At 34.9% G+C, this 22,298-nt stretch overlaps 2 protein-coding genes across 2 annotated transcripts; one reads left to right on the forward strand and one right to left on the reverse strand.

Annotated features, from left to right (window-relative positions):
• Nucleotides 1–1,383: 1,383 nt before the first annotated feature.
• On the reverse strand, nucleotides 1,384–2,718 carry LOC115950396. Its single transcript, XM_031067600.1, has one exon. The coding sequence runs from the start codon at nucleotides 2,716–2,718 to the stop codon at nucleotides 1,384–1,386; it is 1,335 nt and encodes a 444-aa protein (XP_030923460.1).
• A 1,392-nt stretch (nucleotides 2,719–4,110) lies between these two features.
• LOC115950982 (protein DETOXIFICATION 27-like) lies at nucleotides 4,111–15,255 on the forward strand. The gene is given in 9 exon segments (XM_031068271.1): nucleotides 4,111–4,595; nucleotides 4,819–5,360; nucleotides 5,814–5,900; nucleotides 6,167–6,223; nucleotides 12,358–12,442; nucleotides 12,445–12,601; nucleotides 12,736–12,854; nucleotides 14,761–14,850; nucleotides 14,928–15,255. Coding segments are annotated over 9 exon segments (1,497 nt in total). The 5' UTR covers nucleotides 4,111–4,295; the 3' UTR covers nucleotides 14,988–15,255.
• Nucleotides 15,256–22,298: the final 7,043 nt, after the last annotated feature.

Raw genomic sequence — 22,298 nt, forward strand, 5'->3', positions numbered from 1 at the left:
AAGAACAGCAGCCACAACATTATCCCCAATAATATGCCAGGACTTTTGATAAAAAAGGGCATTCATACCGTCTGGTCCAGGCGCCTTTGTAGGTCCCATCTGGAACAGTGGACACCTTCTGTTGTATTGCTTCTAGACACTCCTCAATCCGAGAACATGCACCTATAGAAAACATATTATTAAAATAATCCACAGCTACTCCTGCCACTTCTTCTATATCCTCCCGCCAACTGCCCTGTGGGTCAAGGATTCCTTAAATATAATTTCTCTGCCTTCTCTGAGATGCCTTTGAGTGAATAAAACTTGTATTTTTGTCCCCATGTTTCATCCAATTTACTCGAGACCGTTGAGCCCAATATACTTCCTGCTTTCTCAACCATTCATCCAGCTCCTTGCTAGCTTGGATAAATTCACTTCTATGCTGTATAGTGGAAGGAGCACTATTTAGCCATTCTATTTGCTTTTGTAAAGCCTTTATTTCATTTGTGCCTGGATGGGTTTTAGCAGCACCCCGGGCCTTCAACTCTGCACTACACCCCTTTATTTTTAATTTGACTGTCTCCAACGCCGACTCCCCAGCCCCACTGTTTTCCCAAGCCTCTTGGACAACCTTGGTGCAGTCATCCCACAAAAGCCATGCTTCTTCAAATTTGAAACCACGTTCTCTCCTTGCATGTCTTCTTGGAGCTACATGGTTCTGGAGTATCAATGGAAGATGATCCGACGCATGCGAAATAATGTGTGTAACAGTAGTTGCAGGGAACTTCAACCTCCAAGCTTCATTAGCTACAGCCCTATCCAGCCTTTCCTTGGTATTTGCCGCCCCTGGTCTCCTATTATTCCAAGTATAAGGGTAGCCAATAAATCCTAGATCAACAAGTTGACACCTCTCCAGTGCATCTCGAAACGCATCAAGTTGTCTAGATGAAGTTGGTCGACTACTTAATTTTTCCGATGAGCACAACATCTCATTAAAATCTCCAATGCACATCCAGCTACCATCAGCGAAAGAAGAAATATGAGAAAGAAGGAGCCAAGACTTGAAGCGGTCTTTTGTTTCTGGCCATCCATAGAATCCGGTAAGTAACCAACGAAAACCATCACTTTCAGTCACCCATGCAGAGATTTGGTTCGCCGAAAATTTAAACACCTCCAACCTTATATCTTCCTTCCAAAGCATAGCAAGTCCACCACCTCCTCCTGGGTTTTTCACAGCAAACTTATTCTTGTATGGTAACTCCCTGCACCAGTATTTTATTCCTTCGATATCGAGCCGCGTTTCCATGAGGAAACATATTTCAGGAGCTTGATCCTTCACTATTTTGTGAAGATTACGAACTGTCCAAGGGTTCCCAAGCCCTTGGCAGTTCCAACTCAACAGTTTTATTGCTCCCGGCAAGGGTGGTCATCCACCCCCGCCGCTGTGTTGTCTGGTTTTCCATCTTCCTTGTCACCCTTAGAACGTTTTGAAGACATAGGTTCTGCCTCTCTGGAATCATCTTCAAACAAAAACTCTTCCAGCCCTCTTTTACCCATAATGGACTTTAAATTAGTATTAGATGACACTAAAGGCCCAGTATCCATTCTATTCAACCTTGTCCACGTTGGTGTTGGCTTATTGGGCTTCGCCTCTGCCTGGCCCAATCTAGAGTTATCCATATTGGACTTACCGTTGGCCACAGGATTTAAATTTTTGTTCCCAGCTTCATTCAACGTGAGTAACGGCACCGTATCACCCTCCTTAGAATTTATGGTATCATTAACTTCCAAAATTTTTTCCTGAGATTCTGCAACGCTCCCTTCAATCACGCAGTTTCCATTCTGAGCATCCTGGCCTGCCCTGTACTTCGAAACCCTAGTCACCGCCGTCACCACTTCCGTCTCATCATCATTCTCCGACGTCGGTATATCAGTTCTACCCACCGGATCAAACCTCGTCGGATTCTCTCTGCTTCGCCGTGGCGAAGATTTGGTTCTGCCGCTGTCTGCTTTAAGCCACTCGCCATATTGGTAGTCGACCTTGTTCGTCTCCTTAGTTGCTGCAAAGTGCGCCGGGCAATGACGAAGATCGTGACCAAGGATTCCACAAAAATGGCATATCATAGGTAACCTTTCGTACTTAAACGTAACCCAGTGACGTTTACCATCCGATCCCAATAAGAAACCACCTCTTCGAACCGGTTTGGATATAGGAAGGGCCACCCTAACTCTCAAGAACAGCTTCTGGTCATCTGTGCGCCGTCGATGCTCCACATCCTCAACCGACCCCATTTTATTTCCCACCTCTGCCGCCACTTTAGGAGACATCAAGTCAAAAGGAACTCCCCAGAGTTGGACCCACAGTGAGGCATGCTCCAAGACTACATTGTTAGCGCTCATGCCCGCCCTCCATCGAGTGAGCATTAGAAGTTGATTGTCGAACGTCCACGGGCCACCCTTCAAGATCCGGTTTAATTCGTATTCCGACTGGAACTTAAACTGAAAAAGATTACTGCCCACCTCAGAAATCTGTAACCCTTTCTCTAACCCCCACGCTCGGCGGAGCATGTTCTTTGCTGCCTTCCTGTTAAAAGGTTTGCATGTTAAGAACTTTCCTATCAAACTCAGAACACAACCCTCGAGTTCATCCAGTCGTCCCTCCTCAGAGACCTGAATATCTTCTTCCTCCTCAGCCGTTAACTTGAGACTAGTCATTCGGTCAGCCACATCCTCATCCATTGTTTAACTATTAACCCCTAATCCTTTAGAAGCAAATTGATCAAGGGAAAGCCCTTGGACATACCAAGGGAGGCAAGACTCGTTGACACGAGAGAGAGAGCTCCTATTCAAGGAGAGTCATTCGATTATATTTTATTCCTATACTTTCAAGCAAAGTTTCAAGATAATTAGATATCCATAACTATTTCATATATATAAAATATATAAAACTTAAGCTTTTGTATTAAAAAATTGTGTATAAAAAATGAGTTTATAGATCAAATAATATATAAAAAAATTCAAACGACATAAAGTTTGGTAAGAACATTAAAAATATCTATTCAAACAGTCGGATTTCCAATATATTAATCTTATAGAAAATTATTATATGGTAGTATATTACTACCTTAGCTATAACTCTGTTTTTGTTTTTGATGAGACCTTAGGTATAACCATTTTTTTGGCATTCACTTAACCATAAAGTAGCTATAATAATAAAGTACCTATCTATTCATTAAAATAATAATAATAAAGTACGTATCTAAGCTGTGTTTAATGCATATAATACTAATATCTATTAGACCATATTTTTTTTTATACAACTCTCCAAACCCACGTCCTTGGCTTGCAGTAGCAACTTCAGAATTTTTTTTCATGGTGTTCCTTAGAAAGTATAAATTATACAATCTAATAAAAAGATAAATTCATATATATTGACAAAAATAACAAGAAAAAAATACGTAAATATATAAAGTTTACAATTGCTTTCTATGAGTTTTAATATTTTAAAATCGTTGAATGATAGTTTCATTATCAATGCTATAAGTTACATCTCTTTCAATGTATGCAACCAATATCTATTAGACCATATTTTGTTTTTATACAACTCTCCAAACCCACGTCCTTGGCTTGCAGTAGCAACTTCAGGAATTTTTTTCATGGTGTTTCTTAGGAAGTATAAATTATACCATCTAATAAAAAGAAAAATTCATATATATTGACAAAAACAACAATAAAAAAAATATACAAATATATAAAATTTACAATTGCTTTCTACGAGTTTTAATATTTTGAAATCGTTGAATGATAGTTTTATTATCAATATTACAAGTTACATCTCTTTCAATATATAACTAAACAATCATTTATCCACTGAATATAGAACAAATTATGAAGCAAAATTTAATTTTATTAGCATAAAAAAACTGAGATTATTTCCAAATTTTTTCTGAAGAATAGACAAATAAAAAATTTTAAATTATATAAAAAAATTTCAGGTCAGGTGGTCTAAGGCGGCGCTGCGCCCCTGTTTACTCGTCAGTACACACGTGGTTCAGTACCTCCCTCCTAATAATTCGTGATATATATAAAACAAAATTTATTGACAACTTAAATAAACAAATTCACCAACTGCCGTAATAAACCAAAAGCCAAATAGTTGTCCAAAAGAATTATTCTTTCAAGTTTGAACCCTGTGTGTGTGTTTTTTTTCCTGAAACTCTCTGTGTCTTGTTTAGATGCCAAGATTCATAAGAAAATAAACGAGGCTATTATTCGGTACAGCCAAAAATATAAGAAAACAGATTGAAAGATCAAAGATGTCTAGTAGTAGTGGGGCATTAGAGGATGCCAAGGTTCCCTTACTGGATAATTTGGCTTCTACAGTCCGATCAAATGATGTACAGGATGTTGATGATCAAGAACAATATCTTGCTAGGAGGTTTTGGATTGAATCAAAGAAGCTGTGGCACATAGTGGGTCCTTCAATCTTCAGTCGTATCGCTTCCTACTCCATGTTGGTCATCACCCAAGCCTTTGCTGGTCACTTGGGTGACCTTGAACTCGCTGGAATCTCCATTGCCAATAATGTCATCATTGGCTTCGACTTTGGCCTCTTGGTATGTATTGCTCACTTGGGTTTTTGGTATATATTGCACTTTAAGCTTTCATATATCGTTAGAATTATGTTTAAATGAATAAATTCACAAATTTCAGTCAAACTTTTGGGAGAATAAGTAGTTGAATATGGTATCAGAGTAGAGCAAAACATCTTGAATTCGATAGTTTAACGTTGCTTATGTTACAGTTTTTTTTAATAGTTGTTTTAATTTTGTGCATCAGCTGGGAATGGCAAGCGCCTTAGAGACACTATGTGGACAAGCGTTTGGGGCCAAAAAGTATTACATGTTAGGTGTATATATGCAGCGTTCATGGATCGTTTTGTTCGTGTGTTGTGTCCTGCTTTTGCCTCTCTATCTATGTGCTTCTCCGTTTTTGAAGCTATTAGGACAGCCTCCAGAAGTGGCGGAGCTATCGGGGCTGGTGGCTATGTGGATGATACCACTTCATTTTAGCTTTGCATTTCAGTTCCCTCTGCAGAGGTTCTTGCAGAGCCAGATGAAGGCTGGGGTGATTGCTTGGGTGTCTCTGCTTGCACTAGTGGTGCATGTGGTTGTGAGTTGGCTGTTTGTGTATAAACTTAAGCTTGGTGTGGTTGGTACTGCCGCCACTTTGAACTTTTCTTGGTGGGTTTTGGTGTTTGGGCTTCTCGCTTATACTATCTGCGGTGGATGCTCCCTTACATGGACTGGTTTCTCCATTGAAGCATTTTCTGGTCTCTGGGAGTTTGTCAAACTCTCTGCTGCTTCTGGCGTCATGCTTTGGTACCTCTGTCTCTCTGTCTCTCTCTCTCTCTCTCTCTTTCTGTGTGAAAACTAGGCATTCAATGATTCAATTGCTTTTGCAATCATAGTTTTTTCATTTTTCTTTTTTTTCCTTTTTGCATGTTTTGCTTTTTTGTACTTTTCTTTTTTACTCGAGCGTTTGTTTCTTCTTTTTGGGCAAGGGTCCTGCGCTCATGTGCGCTGGATGGTTAGGACTTAGCATAGAACCACATGTTCATAAATGTACTGGGACATAATAAAATCTTATAAAATTTTTGTAACACTTTTAGTTTTAATTAAAATGGGTCTTAATTTAATGTTTTATTATTTTATTTTGATTTATAAAAAAAAAAAAAAAGGACACCTTTTAAACTGTTGTGACATTCTATCATGTGCTTTTTGTTCTTTTGGCTGAATAACTAAAGATTATTTCTTTGTAATTCAAATTTGCAGCTTAGAGAATTGGTATTACAGAATACTTATACTGATGACTGGGAATCTGAAGAATGCTGAGATTGCAGTGGATGCATTGTCCATATGGTAATTTTTATCTGTTACATTGCAATGGACTATGTCTGTGTCTGATGATTGATGAGGAATTTTAGTCTGCAATTATTTTTAAAATAAGTTACCTTTCACTTTCTTCAAGCCAAAAAAAAAAAACTCACTTTTAGAAGGCTATATCAAATTTTATTAATGTCTTGAGTAATGAGAGATCAGTTTTTTATTTTATATATAACCACACCCTCTATTATTGAATAATCATTTGCCAATTTGTGGACTAATGCAATTGTCTCGTTTGGCAGTATGACCATAAATGGGTGGGAGATGATGATTCCTCTGGCATTTTTTGCTGCAACCGGGTATGGCTTTTTGTGTCCTAACCTAAATTATTACAATTATTTTTTTGGTGGATCCCATATCTCAGTTAGTGTGCCTGATGTTCATCAAAAAAAAAAAAAAAGTTAGTGTGCCTGACCATTCATCTTTAGCCGTATGCTGAAATTGCATTTTGTTTGTGGGCTCAAAACATTAAATTGGTAGAGGGGCTAGGTGACTGTCTGGAATATCAATTTGAGTCATTGAATATTATTGTGGCTTGTGACTTGTGATGGGTCAAGATGGAGTAGTTTTTTGCAATTTTCATTTAAATGAATTGATAATGCTAAGCTAGCTGAAATTTTAGCATCCACAGAAAAAGAAAAAAAAGAAAAAACACATGAGAGGCCATGATGTTCAATAAATTCCAATTGGATGACAAACATATGCCACAGGATTTATTTAGCTAACATGGGTCATGCCATATAGATAGAACAAAAGCATATATAGAGACAATAATAGTGAAGCCATTAAGCAACAAAATAACAAAACAAAAAAGCTGTGAAGTCCTTGTAATAGTATTAATTAATATATTCTTTGTTGTCGTTGAGAGCCTGAAGCTGTGACTTGTGATTAGTGTTAGGATTGAATTTCGAGGGGTTCATATTGACAGCCAATTAATATTCCACCACATGATCCAATCCAATCTAATCTTTGCTTTCTAAGATTTTATAATTTCCATGCAGAAAATAATTCTTTTATGTCATTGCTTTATATAAATAATAATATAAGTATGATTATTATAAAACATGCATCCAACATGTCAAAATTACGTCTGATTTTCACTTTCATCTCTACAAAGACAAGCTTGCTGGGAGAGTGTCATCATCTTATATATACCGATAGGATAAAACTTAGATACAGTAACTTCGGTGTTGTTCTTTAGATTCTTCTCTTATGATTCAGTTATGTGGCCACTTAATTAAAAAATATACTTTCATTCCATGAGAAAAAATTTACATGATAGAATCTTAATAGAGGGACCTAAGGAATATATAGCACTTAAGTACTATACTTAAGTCTTGCCCATATATATATATTTATATCATTCAGTTCTGAACAATTGGCTAACAAAATTTCCTTTGTTCAAAAAAAAAAAAAAAAAAATTGGCTACCAACAAATAGACGAGCACAGAGAAACATGAATGACGTGCTAAGATGAGTACTTGAGGAATAAAGCTTGAGAATATCTTATCATCAACAAGTGAAAAAAATAATGATAATAATTCAGCCATGTATAGTAGTTGACTGGCAGCTACTCCTATCCTTGGTCTCTTATCTTATGAGTTAGGAGTTTGTTCCGCTAAGGTTTATGTCGATGGATAAATACTATTGTGCGGCAACACTATTTTTCATAGACAATCAATGATCCTTATTTTAAATATAACTTTTGAAATCCTATACTAATTATAATTAGTGGAGTTATTATTATTACTATTATTATTATTATTATTATTATTATTATTATTATTATTATTATTAAGTGTTTTGGTCTAATAATAAAAGAACAATAATTAGAAGTAGAAACTATATCTATATCTTAAAAATAAATAGTTAAATGATCCAAATAATTATACTTTATCACCGTTTGGCATATACCAAATCTAAAAATATGAAATATAAAAGTAATAAAACTCAGCACAAGATTTGGAAATGAAGTGGAAAATCAAGGAAAAACCTTTTCAAAACCGCTATGAGACCTAATACCATAGAAAATTCATTCTAGAGGAATAGTTACAATAACCTAGTATATAACTAGACTCTTTATTGTAACATCCGCAAACGTTTCACATGCTTTCTATAATATCTACAAACATTTCACTTGCTTTTCTACTGTAGTGATGGTAGAACCTCTGGAATCTTTCTAGTGCATGAACTAGACCTTCTGGCACTCCAAGTTTCCTCCTTGAAAATTATTTGTAATAAACTTACTAGAAAAGATCTTTGTGGTTTCAAGAATAATTTAGAGTTCAAGGTGTATAAGAACACATAATTTATTTATTTTTGTGTGTTTATTTTGATTTGGAGCTAATGGAAGTGTAACACACAAATAATAAATTAAACCTATTACACAAGACAACAATATTTAACATGGTTGGCCTAACTCCAAGCTTATATCTATAAGCAACGCCAACCAAAATTTACTATTATTAATAGGAATTGCAACCACACATAAAGTCTTGCATAAAATTTTCAAATATAAACTAACCCAAAACTCTAATTGTCACACCCCGAACTTAAGTATAAAGATAGACACGTGACAATTGCCGCACGTTTATAAAGTAAGCACCCTACAAGTATGCAAGGCCTTCTTAGCAACTAAAATTTGTCCACAAAAATTAAATCAAATAAATTCAAAATACCTCAACAATTTCTTTACGAATAGATCTCCAATAATTTAATAAGAACAAAATCCAAACCTCATGTACATAATGCCAATTGGCCAAAAAATATAAAACTATTTGAAGACCATCTAATCCCAAAATTACTAAGCTTCTTTTCCTGCTCACAACGCAACATCAAAACTCCCAAAACTTGTTATTCTTCACAATCTGAAACTGGAGGAGGAAAAAGGGGTGAGCTAACAACTCAATAAGTAACCAAAATCCTAATAAGTTCTATCAAACAATAGATTTGTAGAGTAATAAGATGTATTATGAGTTTTCAAAAGTTATGATATACTATGGGTTTTCAAAAATAACTAAAGAAGTTTCATAATCTTAAAATAATAAGTTGCAAATAGATCACATACTTTAATGATACAAATATATCATAGATGGTTTAGAAAGTAGTCAAATTTTCCATATATCAAAAACTATAACTGATAATAGGTTCCAAAAATACACAAGTAGTTTTAATGACTCAAAATAGTTAAATATTCAAACGTAATTCATATTCTTAACAATCTTATGACTATGGTCACGCTCTATCCCCGTGACTGGGCATCAGAGTACTAATGAATAACCCCAATTGGTTTGGGTATCAAAATACCAATGAATAACCCCTATTGGTTGGGTATCAAAGTACCAATGAAAAACTCTCATTGGCTGGGTATCAGAGTCAAACATAGTCAGATTATCCAAAATCATATATATCAAATAATAATTCAAACCAAAAATATATCTCATTCAAATACATATATATAATCATATATTCAGTATTCAAATATGTTTGTGATAATTCTATATTCTTTACTTTCAATCAATATAGCTAAAAAAAAACAATTAAATAAAATAAATCTTATATTCAATGCTCATATACATTTGTGATAGTTCTTTACTTGAAATTAGTAATATTAGTTGAGATAAAATTCTAACAGTTATAAACAATTCCAGTAGTTAAAAATGCAATAGAAATCAAAATAAAACCAATTGGGATAAGGTTACTTACCTCCAAAAGCCAAACCAAAAGGAACTTCTCCCTAACACTTCTTCTAAAATCCTTAGATATCACTTGATTGAAGTATGGCTGTGTGAACTTCCTAGCTCCCTGAACAAAAGGATCTGCCATCTTTTGTACCTTTATAACATGTGGTACTACAGAACTCTTAGATGCATGGTAGGCCTCAAACGTTTTAGCAGTAAGTGAATGAATATGAGGTTCAAGAGGGTTACAAATGTCAACCATTGTTCCATCATGCTTGGTAGCCATTTAGTCGTCATTGTTTCAATGTAAGGCTCAGCCCACTTTTCAACTTGACCTTTATTTTTCCTATGCCTTTTTGGATTAACAAATCCGAGGCTGGCCTTCCATGATCATTCCAGTGAGTCACTATATAGGACTGGAAATAGCGTAAATGGATTGCAAGCCAACGTGGAACCCACCATCTATGGACCTTCACTAACTCTTCAGATATTGAAGTAGCCTCCAATTTTGCCATCAACATCTCTTCCTCCGCCACTTTAAGAAGATGTTCAGCTTTACGAACTCTAGTCTTCTGTTCATCACCAATTTTTTTTTAAAGATTTTCTAGTTTTAAATTCAGTTCATGAATCTTTTTCTCAGCTACGATTGCCCTGGCTTCCAACACATCTTTTTCTCACCGTCTCCTCCCTCAAAAATATCCCCCCATATACTTGACTTAATAAGCTTATATAGCTAGGGTTTCAACCATATTTTTCTAAAAAATAACTCCTTTATAATTATAAATTATAAAATTAACCCCACAAAAGATTTACTTAAATACCCTTCCTTTTAATTTTTTTTTTTCAGGGTATTACACTAATACACCCAAAATGTGCCCCACACTAAGACACTAGACAAAACTTTGTCTTCTAACACATACACACCCCCTCGGAACTACACCACTACTCAAATTATAGTAACCGACACACGTCCTTACTTTCTTTTCTTTTAAATGTGAGACTACCACTTTTAGTAGGAGTAATACACCTCCCCTTTATTCTTCTAACCGCTGCAGGATTCCAAAACCAATAAGGTAATTATATCTAAACTTCTCTTATCATGGGTTGGACTTAACAAATCTTCACCTCCAACTATGAGTCCAATAGTACCTTTGTAGGTACTCTCTTTGCACCCTCATTATGGGTAGGGGTGCTCCACCTCTTTCTCAACAAGACATGCGCTCAATTGAGTTCAAGCAATACTTGAACTTCACAATCAAACTTGGCTTCACAAGCATATCAATCACAGCCTCTTTAGGCAGCTTTTGATCTAGGCTCATCCCTAATACAATTTTATTGATACTACCCAATTTATTATGTTTTGACACTATGATTTGCCAAAACATCTATGAACCCTAAAATTTGTTTAGGTGTGACTGTATAACACCAAAGTAAACAACATCCATTTGGGATAGCTTAAAAGTTATTGGCTTATTTAACGTAAAAATTAAGGTGAATAAAAGTATAGATGTCTTTATATATATATATATAAAAAAAAAAAAAAGGTTTTAAAAAAATTATATATAAGCTAGCTTAAAAAATAAGTCAACTCATAAGCTTAAATAAACTTGCGTAAAAACCAAAAAAAAAAAAAAAAAAAAAAAAAAAAAAAAAAAAAAAACAGAACAAAACAAAACAAAACAAACAAACAAAAAATTGAACCATTGCATGCATTCGAGTCTATTGTTGTATTATATATGGGGTAAACTTGTTGTACCCAAACTGTTTTACACTTTAAACCCCCACAAAAGCAATTGAAACTATGACTTGAAATCACAATTTGTGTGTTATAAACACTACTCATTATATATTGGTTTGAAATTTTCTAAATGGAGCATACATTTTGCCCTTTTTTTTTTTTAATTGAGATACATGAGCTTGTGACTTGCGAGGTTTGCAAGATGCATCCCTCCAATAACAACAATGTGCATATGTATCCAGGGTATGTAACCAGGCCAGCTTTGATTACAATGAAAACTTGTTACTAGATATGGTACTATGCTAAGTTTAATTAAAACTAAAATACTCTTATTTCCATTTGTATAACATGCAACAGATGCGCAGGGGCGGAGCTACATGTTAGGGTGGGGGGGCCATGGCCCCCCCAAAATTTTTGAAAGTTTTTTTTTACTATATAGAAATATTTAACATTTTAAAAATTAGCCCTCAAAAATGGGATTTGGCCCCCCCAACTATTTGAGTTGGTCCAATAATGTTCTTAAAAAAAATTGAATTTGTCTAGTAGTTATAAAGAACATTTGTTTCAAATTCATTTTTTATGGTAAAATGTGTTCATTTTTTAAAGTTTTGGATCATTTATGTCTTTGAACACTTTATTAATTCAATTGGAATTTTTTTTCTTGTAGACAATTTGGTAACTTATATTGAAAATGAAAATTGTAAAGATTTCACTATGGAAGATAGAGAAAGATTAATTTAATTCTATGAAACATTTAATTTTAAGGATTCATTTTGAAAGATACTAATTTTTTGTGTGTGTATAGAAACATGTGTTTGTGTATGTGTATAAAAGTTTGTATAAACTAATAAATTAGCAACACAAATCGGCCCCCCCAAACAAAAATTTCTGGCTCCGCCCCTGCAGATGCGTGTGTGTATATATATACTTCTCTAAGGACATGAAAGAATTTCAGTTCATAAATAGAAAAAGAGAGAAAATCCCAATTATATTAAAGCTTTTGGTGATAATACAGAGTGAGGGTCTCAAATGAACTTGGAGCTGGCAATGGGAAAGGAGCTAAATTTGCTACATTAGTATCGGTGGTGACATCAATTATATTGTAATTGGCCTCTTCTTCTGGCTATTGATAATGTTTTTCCACAATGAGCTTGCCTTGATATTCTCTTCAAGTAAACCTGTACTGGAAGAAGTGAACAAGCTTTCGATCCTCTTAGCCTTCACAATTCTTCTCAACAGTGTTCAGCCAGTTCTCTCTGGTAATGATTAGTTAATAGATTTTCCCCTCATTATTTGAAATGTGTATAAATAGGGGAAAAAAAGAAGCTACATATTTTGAATTTTATATAGTTAATTTAATTTTACCTATATATTTTTTTTAAAAATTTATCAGGCGTGGCTGTGGGATCTGGATGGCAAGCATATGTTGCATACATAAACTTAGGTTGCTACTATCTGGTTGGGGTGCCGCTTGGATTTTTCATGGGATGGGTCCTCCACCAAGGAGTTATGGTACGTATTATTATTTCAATTGAGTCAATGCAAGCAAGCCAAAAACACTTTGTAATGACTATATGCTATCCAGTTGCTGATCTCATTGTGCATCTTATGCCCACATAAAACTCAAGCTCATCTAGAATGAATTTCTCATTAAAACTAGGAGGTAAAAGTTGCAAAGCAAGATAATTTGAAATTGATCAGATTAACCTGCAGGTTGGTATGTACTTAGACTAATTACGAAGAAAGTGTGTGAAGAATATGCTAAACTGAGATAAAATATTTTGGAAGAAATTAATTAGGTATCCTGCAGCGACACTAACTAGAATCATGTTAGGAAAGGTGAGAAACATTTTTCCCCAAGTTCAGAGCCATTATTTGCACAGCATTCTTAAGTTTTTTCTAAGATGCTTTAGATTCTCTTGGATTCTTGTGAAATGTGACTGCAAGAGACATTCACCAAGTTAAAATGTTTTCATGTACTTCTGCACCAGAATTTTTTTTTTTAGCTTCATATGAAAAGATTATAATTCATAAGACAGACGTTGAAGCTAATCTTACCTGATATTTCGATAAAACTATGTTTGATGCATAAACCGTACAAAGTGAATTCTGCAATGATATATCAATGAAAGTCGTGCAACCAAATACATTAATTAAGCAAAGTCTAGGTGGGTGGTCTAGTGGTCAGGCCCTGGGCCCACAAGACTCTGGTCTTGGGTTCAAGTCCTCTTGATAATCCCCACAAGTGAGGGCATTGTCACCGGAAAAAAAAAGAAAAGTCAAGGAGTTGCATGGTGACATGTAGCCACTTGTTAAGACATATGTGTTTCACATGTTAAGAACATATATCATAATTTTATGTAATTGACTTATCCTTTGACAAAACACACCTTACTTGTACTTGGGTAGATTTAGGATATGTTTAAATACTTCAAGAAACCTTGTTTCAAGATCAAGTGTTGAAACTTTCAAGTCTATCCAAGAAAACAAGCTGATAGTGCAAATTCATTAAAACTCGACAGCTGGCTCAACAGTTACATCTATCGAGCTTAAGAAAGCTATTCAAAGTCTGATGTGCTCGACACCTGCTCGACAGCTGCTCGACACATTCTATCTATTGAGGTTTAAGAATTTCAGAATTTTAATCTAATTTTCTTGGGATCCGTGAATATGTTTTTGGGTTTTCTTTTCTCCTAACCCTAGACATATAAAAGGATTGTTTTAAGGGCCGTCAAACAGTTCACAAGTTGCACAAGCATTGAGCAAACTCTGTTCAAGCAAATTGTGACCGGAGACGAAGTTCTTACCCTAGTTCATCTCTTTCTCTTGAAGAAGTTGTTGTGTATGTGCACCGTAGGGTTTTGTGACCAAGCATTTTCTTGATCTTCATAGTGTGGATAAACTGAAGAATTTTGCAACCAACAATTTTCTTAGTTGGTGATTGAAGTCAGGTACTGGGTTCCACGCAATTGGTTAGTCATGTACTTTGGAGTCATGCATCAGAAATGTGAACTTTCACTACAGAACAAGTCCAATTAGGTATTGGGATAAGGGTTCAACTATATGTTGGTAAGGTACTTGAGATTCCTTTACTTGTAACCACTTGTTGTGATAATAGTGGAGTTTCAGGAGTAATGACTTGAAAATCACCCAGTGAGGTTTTTATCATTAGATTTTCCTCATTCGTAAACAAATCACTGTGTTATTTATTTTCCATTGTTTAATTAGTTTATTGGTAATTTGTTTGTGCTACCACGCGTTTGCATGATAAATTAATTAATTAATTAATTAGCTATCACCACTTAACTACATTGATTCATACTAGATAAACTGCACTGAAATTCTTCCGATTTCCATAACATGTATCCATTAAGCCATTAACAACATTGCCTTCTGACATGAAAATAAACTCAATCAGGGAATTTGGGCTGGAATGATTTTTGGTGGAACAGCTGTTCAAACCTTGATATTGGCCATCATTACCATGCGATGTGACTGGGAAAAAGAGGTAAAATCCTTTAGTATTAATTCTGTTTTCTATACATAATGACTTATCATTTTATTTCTTGTGTTTTGAAATTGCAGGCTGAGAAAGCAAACGTGAACCTAAGGAAGTGGGCAGCTGACACAAAGCAAGACCATTAATATGGTTTTAGGAAAAAAAAAAAAAACATACCGGAGTCGATAACTATATATAGCTATTACCTCGACGCCAAATAAGAGTTCAACCCAATAATTTGTTTCTGTCCTAGTTGATCCGATTCGACATTAGAAGTATATTAATTTTTACCTAATAACCGAATATGTTAGTGGAATAATGTGGCTGGTATACAGTTCGATTGCTTCCACAGTCTTTCGAATTTCATTGGCGTTGAAAAGCAGCCTTTATAATTAGCTCCATTACTCAATGAAATTACAAGAGCTCTTTATTATTCTTTAGTAGAAACAGAAAAGAAAAAGAAAAAAAGAAGAAGAAGAAACTATCTATTAGTTGACATTGGTAAAGGTTTTTAGAAAACAGGTTCATTTGATTGCCAAGAACAATTTTTCACTGCCTCTGATTTAGCAATCAAATGTAGAAATAAATCGAAAAGTGTTAACCCAAATATCCATCTCCATTGTAGTATTTTTTCACGTCTCCACGAATTTGCTATATATATGTTATGGGTTATGTTTTGTTTTTGGTTTTTATTTGAGTTTTTGTGATTTGAAATGGGATTGTTGAGATAAAGATAGTGAATTGGTTTGTTTTTTGTGCGTGGAAATATTTGGAGTATTTTAATGATTATAATGTGGTTTGAGGTGCTGACTTTATTGAGTTTGTCTTGAGAAAATGGAGGAATAACCAAACTAACCACACCAAACTAGTATGCTGCACCACACCTTGTGTAGGCCAGTTTCCACCCCTCCACAATTAAAGTGTGGTCAAACATGTAGGGGAACCATCCCTGCAGTTGCGATGTAAAACATAGCCCAAAACCAACTGCACCACACCGTGTACAGTTCTAGAGTTTATGGCTTCCCCTTTGAAGAATTCATCTTTTCTATAAGTTTTCAATAAACACAAGGTTTTTTTAGCAAAGTCTTATACATGAGCATTTAACAATAAACATTGTCTTTGTACAACTAGAAGTAAGGTTATTTGGATACCATATACTTTAATATGGCTTGTTTATTATATTTTGAACCAATATCTTATTTCAAAACATTTTAAATGGAAGTTATGGTCAAATATATCATGATCATTGGTTCGTCCCACCATACACATTCACTGAGATGTCATGCATTTTATTAGCAATACATTGCTTTTGTGAAAATGGACATATTAAGATAAAAAAATTATATTAAAATCTAATGAACCTAGCAAAATGACATTACTAAAATTATAAAACAATTAATTTAAAATTTCTCATTCTTCCAAAAGTTAAAATTCTTTGACAACACTTATTTGAGGAAAAAATCCAAAAAATATTTAATTTATATATTAAATTGCATGGATTTCAAAGTTTTATAATCATTCAATTGTATATAAAAAACAATAGTTGAAGATGTAACTATCATTTTGAATTGAACTTCAAAATAAGAAGAGCAATAAAGTATATTATTTATGGATAGAAAATTTATAAGAAAACTTTTGTTAGGGATGATGTTAATTAGTTATCTTCATTCTCCTTGAAGTGCAAATTGATAGTGAGATCCCTAACCAATGTAACCATCCCATTCCAGTTCCAATCCCTCTTGTTCATATTACTAAACGTGAAGAGCTTCCTCTACTATTTCATGATTGCATTGAATGCGAAAGAGAATGTTGTAATAAAAAAACAGAAAGTCATAGAGGGCATTCAGAGTATAATTTTTTTTTCTTTGCTGAATAACAGAGTGTATTATATAGTCTATTGAAATTGCATCAAGAAACTGGTGTACTTCAACGAGCCAATCTATCATGGCGTTCAAGCATGTCTATATCAATGCGACAATAAAAAAGGAAATCCCTACGTTCAATTACAATGTATAAGAACTTGTTACAAATCACTTTTTAGGGAAAACTTGTGGTATGCAGCCCACGCCTCTCTCTCTCTCTCTCTCTCTCTACATGAATGTACACATGCACGAAAAATGTGAATGTATTTTTCATTTTTTTTCACAAAAGCCGACCACTAATAGGTCCCTAAAATATTTCTCTTAAGCACTTAAATATTTTGCTTTGTAGATAATAATCTCACAGTTGTGATTATGGTGGACATGAATTATTTACTCCCACCATTAATTTCAAACTAGCCAGTACCTGTGCAAATGTACATTACTTTTATATAACAAAACAAATCATTGTCTATTCCTCAAAACAATTATCAAAAACCCATTGACAAACAACAATTTCGAAGAGTTTGGGAAATAATTCCAAAAGTTTTTTTTAAAAAAAATTCAAAATTGAATTTCAAAGTTTAAAACCAAAAGAAATAAATTCTTATTAGTGAGGTGTAGGGGTGTCCACGGGTTCGTCTGGGTCGGGTTTATGCCCAACTCGAGACCGACCCAATGAATCGGGTTGAGAAAATCCTGATCTGTCGCTGATCGGTGAGGGAGTCGGATTGGCGCGGTCGGTTTTGCATCGGAAACACAGTTGGTTCGGTCGGAACCGTCCACGGTGAAAAATCCAGTCAAAATAGTTGATTTCAGGCAAAAAAACGCCAAATCCAGCAAAGATCTAACCGGATTTGGTGAGATCTCACTAGATCCGGTGAGATTTCACTAGATTTGGACGAAATATCACTAAATCTACTTGATAAGTTGTCGAAATAAGAAAATTTGTTGCCAGAATCTGAAAATTTGAAGTCGGAATCTGGAAATTTGAGGCCGGAATCTGGAAAATCTCACCGGATTCTGGAAATTTCTACCGGATTCTGGAAATTTTTTGCTGGAAATTCTTAGTATATCGATCGGATCGGGTTTTTTTAGGTTTTAGGGAGGAAAACCGAGACCGACCCGCCAGAGTCGGTTTTTGGAACAAATGACCTGCCGCCGATCAGTGACTTGATCGGGTCGGCCGGTTTTCGGGTCGGATCCGGTCGGAACCTTCTGGTGGGTCGAGTCATCGGATTGGATGGACAGCCCCAGTGAGGTGATTGAAAAAAAGATAAACTTTGGCTACAAACTTATTTGTAGCTTAAGATTATAACTCACACTAAAAAAATTAAGATGAATACATATTTTAAAATTTTAATCATTGGATTACATGTTTTTATGTTGTTAATACATATCAAATTTTGTGTCAATCAAATGTTATTTGCTATTTGATCCATAAACTTTTTTTTGCATTATTTTAGACTACAAAAACTTGAAATTTAAACATTTGAGAAATTCATAATTGGATTTTCTCTTAACTTTGGTTTTACTTATAAATGATTTGCTAAATAATTGACAAAAATTTTTAGAGCCTTAAATTATTGTTATAATAGGTAGGTTGATCCTACCTAGATTGAATGCATAAACTTAGGATGCCTTTAATATATTTTGTTAGGTTCTAAGATTTTAGGAACTAATGTATTAGAACTTCAATTTGTATTATGTTGGCAAACCATGATCAAAACATAGAGTCTAGGTTTAGGCTTGCTCAAAGTATGTTTATTTGTAAAATTGGAATCAAGTGATTGCAGAATTTATTGGCCTAAATCTGCAAGGCTCAATCGATCGAAAATTAGACTCGATCGATTGAACCACGTGCAGATTTATTTTTCTGCAAAATTCCAATCCAGCCCAAACTCTACTTAAACGTATTAGGCTTCAAGTAAAACTCTCCTATATATAAGGGAAACCCTAGAACGTTTTTTTTTTTAAGTATTTTAGAGAGATTAGAGTGCCTCTTATGCCTCTTTTGTATTTTAGGATTTTGTACCCAAAGGCTCTTTAAATGTTAGGTTGCTCATATTGCTGTTTGTGTAAATCTCTTGTGAGATCTGTGAGGAGATTTCCTTTACACAAGCTTAGGATTAACAAGAAGGAGATTTCTTCAAGAGCTTGATCATTCAGTTGCTGTCATAAGAACTTAAAGAAACACAAGCGGGTATGCTTGTACTTGCTGGAATCCAAGAAAGAAGGAGTCCGTGGTCTCGGAGTTTGCACGTGGTCGTGTCAGTAAGTTTCTACTGGTGGGTAGCAATAGGATGTTAGTGGTCTAAGTCCTGTTGAACAACTTCGATTCTTTCATAGTGGATTCAGGTTTACCTTGAGAATAGCTAGGTCAAATCCTCCCCAGGTTTTTATCGGTTTGGTTTCCTGGGTGATCATATCGTTGTATTATTTATCTTTCTGCTGCTTTGCATGATATGATTGTTTGTTTGTGATAACCTAGATTTGAAATTTTGACTAAGTAACAACTTGGCTAATTACCTAGGTTAATCCAATTGTGTCTTTAAGGGGTCTAAAAACTATCATATTTCTTGATTGAGTTTATGATGATTAGATTAATTATAAGGTAAGGTATAAAATTTCTTGATACATGACCACTTGGTGATTATGTCTTAACAATAGGCTTTAGTGGTAATACATATGATGCAAGATCTTTAAGAATTCAACTCTGTATTAGGTTTCTTGATGAGTTATTGAGTAAGGATTGATGTTTAAGAGTTTTAGATTAGAAAAGAATGAATATTGATAGCTGTTTTAAGGCTGAAATAAGGGTCAAACAGAAAATAAAATAAATAAATCACTAGGAAATCACACCTAGACCTTCCTAAGCAATCATACTTAGAAAGGATAAGGCAATCACACCCTTGAAACTTAAAATAAGCTACTAAATTTTATTAATCAATTAGTATTCAAATAACATTGATTACAATAGAGCCTTTATATTAAGACTATTGTTAATCCCTTCTTAGAAGATTTGGACTCTACGTAGCATATTCTTAGAATGAATAGGAATACTATTTTAAAAAAAAAGACTTAATAACTCCTAAAATAAATAAGAAAAGGGCTCAAAACATAAAATATGACTCATTGGCCTTTGGTATAGGCAAGAACAACCCATTTTGAAAATTTTGGAATTACCAAATTGCTCTTATTTTAGTAAACTTAATTAAAAGTGAGCCAATAGCTTCATAACCTAAAAAACTCAATAATAACTAAAATAACCTAATAAAGGTGTCAAGAAGGTCCGACATCAAAACTAGACCACAAATTTTGATTCTTTTGGTATTTAATCTTGTTTTTTCTTGAACTCTTCCTTGGCTGCATCATTCTCTTTAGGGTTAAAAAAAAAAAAATTAAAAAAAAAAGAGAGAATTTCGTGTTGTTTAGGGGCTGTGTGAATGGTACCTATGAACAAAAAAAGAAAATGAAGAAAATAAAGAGAAGAGAAAGGAGAAAGAACCAACAAAGACCAATGTGCCTATTGCTCAAATGCTCAATAATTTTATTAATCAACTCATTCTATCACCTTTGAATACATTGAACATAATATAACTAAGGTTTAGGGGAGTATTGGTCTTTTTTAGGTTTAGGGGAGTATTGATCGTTTGATAATTAACAAATCCCTCCACAAGTATAAGTGCTTGTGGGGTGTAGGGGGCAAGCGCCGGGATTCAAGTCTCTAGGATGGAGCTTCAAATAGTGTATAAAACACCTTGAACGTTTAGACCCCCAATTTACAAATTACCAATTCAAGCTTAATATCAAACAATTAATGTGTGGAATATGAACATAAGCTTAATACAGAATTGATAAACAATCTAAACCAAATAAAATCACATCCACAGCAGAAATTAAATGGCAAAGATTAAGGAAAGAGAGATGCAAACACAAGGACAACATACGATGTGTTATCGAAGAGGAAACCGAAGCCCTTGGTGTAAAACCTCTCCGCCACCCTCCAAGCGGTAAATAATCCACTAAAGAATGTAGTTGGGATACATGAACAACAGATGACCCTCCAAGCCTAATCTACCTAATGTACCTAAGCCCTCCAAGCTCCTACTCCAATGAGGTTATGCTGAACTTATTTCTTTTTTAGCTTACCAGATTCCGCTATAAACCATAGCATCAACCAATATGAAATTGGTCTCTTCCTAACTGCTTCCCAAACACCAAATGGCCTTCTCACAGATGTGGGTATGATGAGAAAAGGTTTTGGTAATGAACCTCTCAAGGATGTAACAATGGAGAGGAAGAGAGTAGAAGAATTTGAAAAGTCTTTATGTGAAGATTGGGGATGAGTCAATCTTGTTTTTCTCTAGGGTTTTTCTCTCAAAATTCTCTCTGGAAGCTCTCTATATTTCGTGGGTATAAGGGTCTATATATAGTGGGGTGAGAAAGAAATGCGAAGAGTCAGTTTTTCCCAAATAGGGTGGTTTGGCGACTTGGCCTCGCGACTGGATTGAGTCACGAGTTCAAGTCGTGAGCTAACGGCCTGGCCAACCTGGGACTTTTGTCCTGTAGTTCAACAGCTGGTATGACGCTTCAACTTCTAGCATGCTTAGCACGTGTGCAACTTCTGGCGGCTTGGAAGCTCTCTATATTTCGTGGGTATAAGGGTCTATATATAGTGGGGTGAGAAAGAAATGCGAAGAGTTAGTTTTTCCCAAATAGGGTGGTTTGGCGATTTGGTCTCGTGACTGGATTGAGTCACAAGTTCAATTTGCGAGCTAACGGCCTGGCCAGCCTGAGACTTTTGTCCTGTAGTTCAACAGCTGGCATGACGCTTCAACTTCTAGCATGCTTAGCATGTATGCAACTTCTGGCGGCTTGCAAGCCGCGAGCCACCGGCAAGATCCAGTCGTGAGTCCCTGCTTCTTTGCACAATCTTGAGCATTTCTTCACACTATCTCACACACTACCCTTACATGATTCCCACCTAAATACAGGATGACTAATTGCTAAAATACAAGCAAATTTGGCACGGAATAAAGCCAATAAGATGGTTGATAAAATTTCAACTTTACAACTTAGATTAGGTTAAAATAGAAATTCTATCTTGTGTAAAAAAAAAAAAAAATCCCTACAAGTGACCTATCCCAACGCTTTTGGAAGCGCTGGAATAGGGTCAACCTATTCTAGCATTTTCAAAAGCGCTAGGACAGGTCCCTCCATTCTCTTATGGAGAAAGACCTATCCCAACGCTTTTTGAAGCGCTTAAATAGGCTGGTATAGGCTTATCTATTACGGTAGTTTATAAAAATGCTGGGAAAAAAACGCTGAGACAAGATGATTTTTTTGTAGTGTAGGATTCTTACTATACTATTAGGACTACTAGTTGTCTAGTAAAATTAAACCTAATAAAATTAAACCAAAGCTCATACATAAAAACCTATAAACTAAATGGAACTTAAGGTGTGTTTGGATATCGCTTATTTTGCTGAAATTGAAAATTTATTGCTGAAAGTATCGTAGATAAAGGTAAAAATTAGTTGAAATAGTACAGTGAGACTCATGAATAGTACCAAAAAGTGCAATGAGGCCCATGAA

The sequence above is a fragment of the Quercus lobata genome, chromosome 6 (genome assembly GCF_001633185.2).
Source record: "Quercus lobata isolate SW786 chromosome 6, ValleyOak3.0 Primary Assembly, whole genome shotgun sequence".
Classification (NCBI taxonomy): domain Eukaryota; kingdom Viridiplantae; phylum Streptophyta; class Magnoliopsida; order Fagales; family Fagaceae; genus Quercus; species Quercus lobata.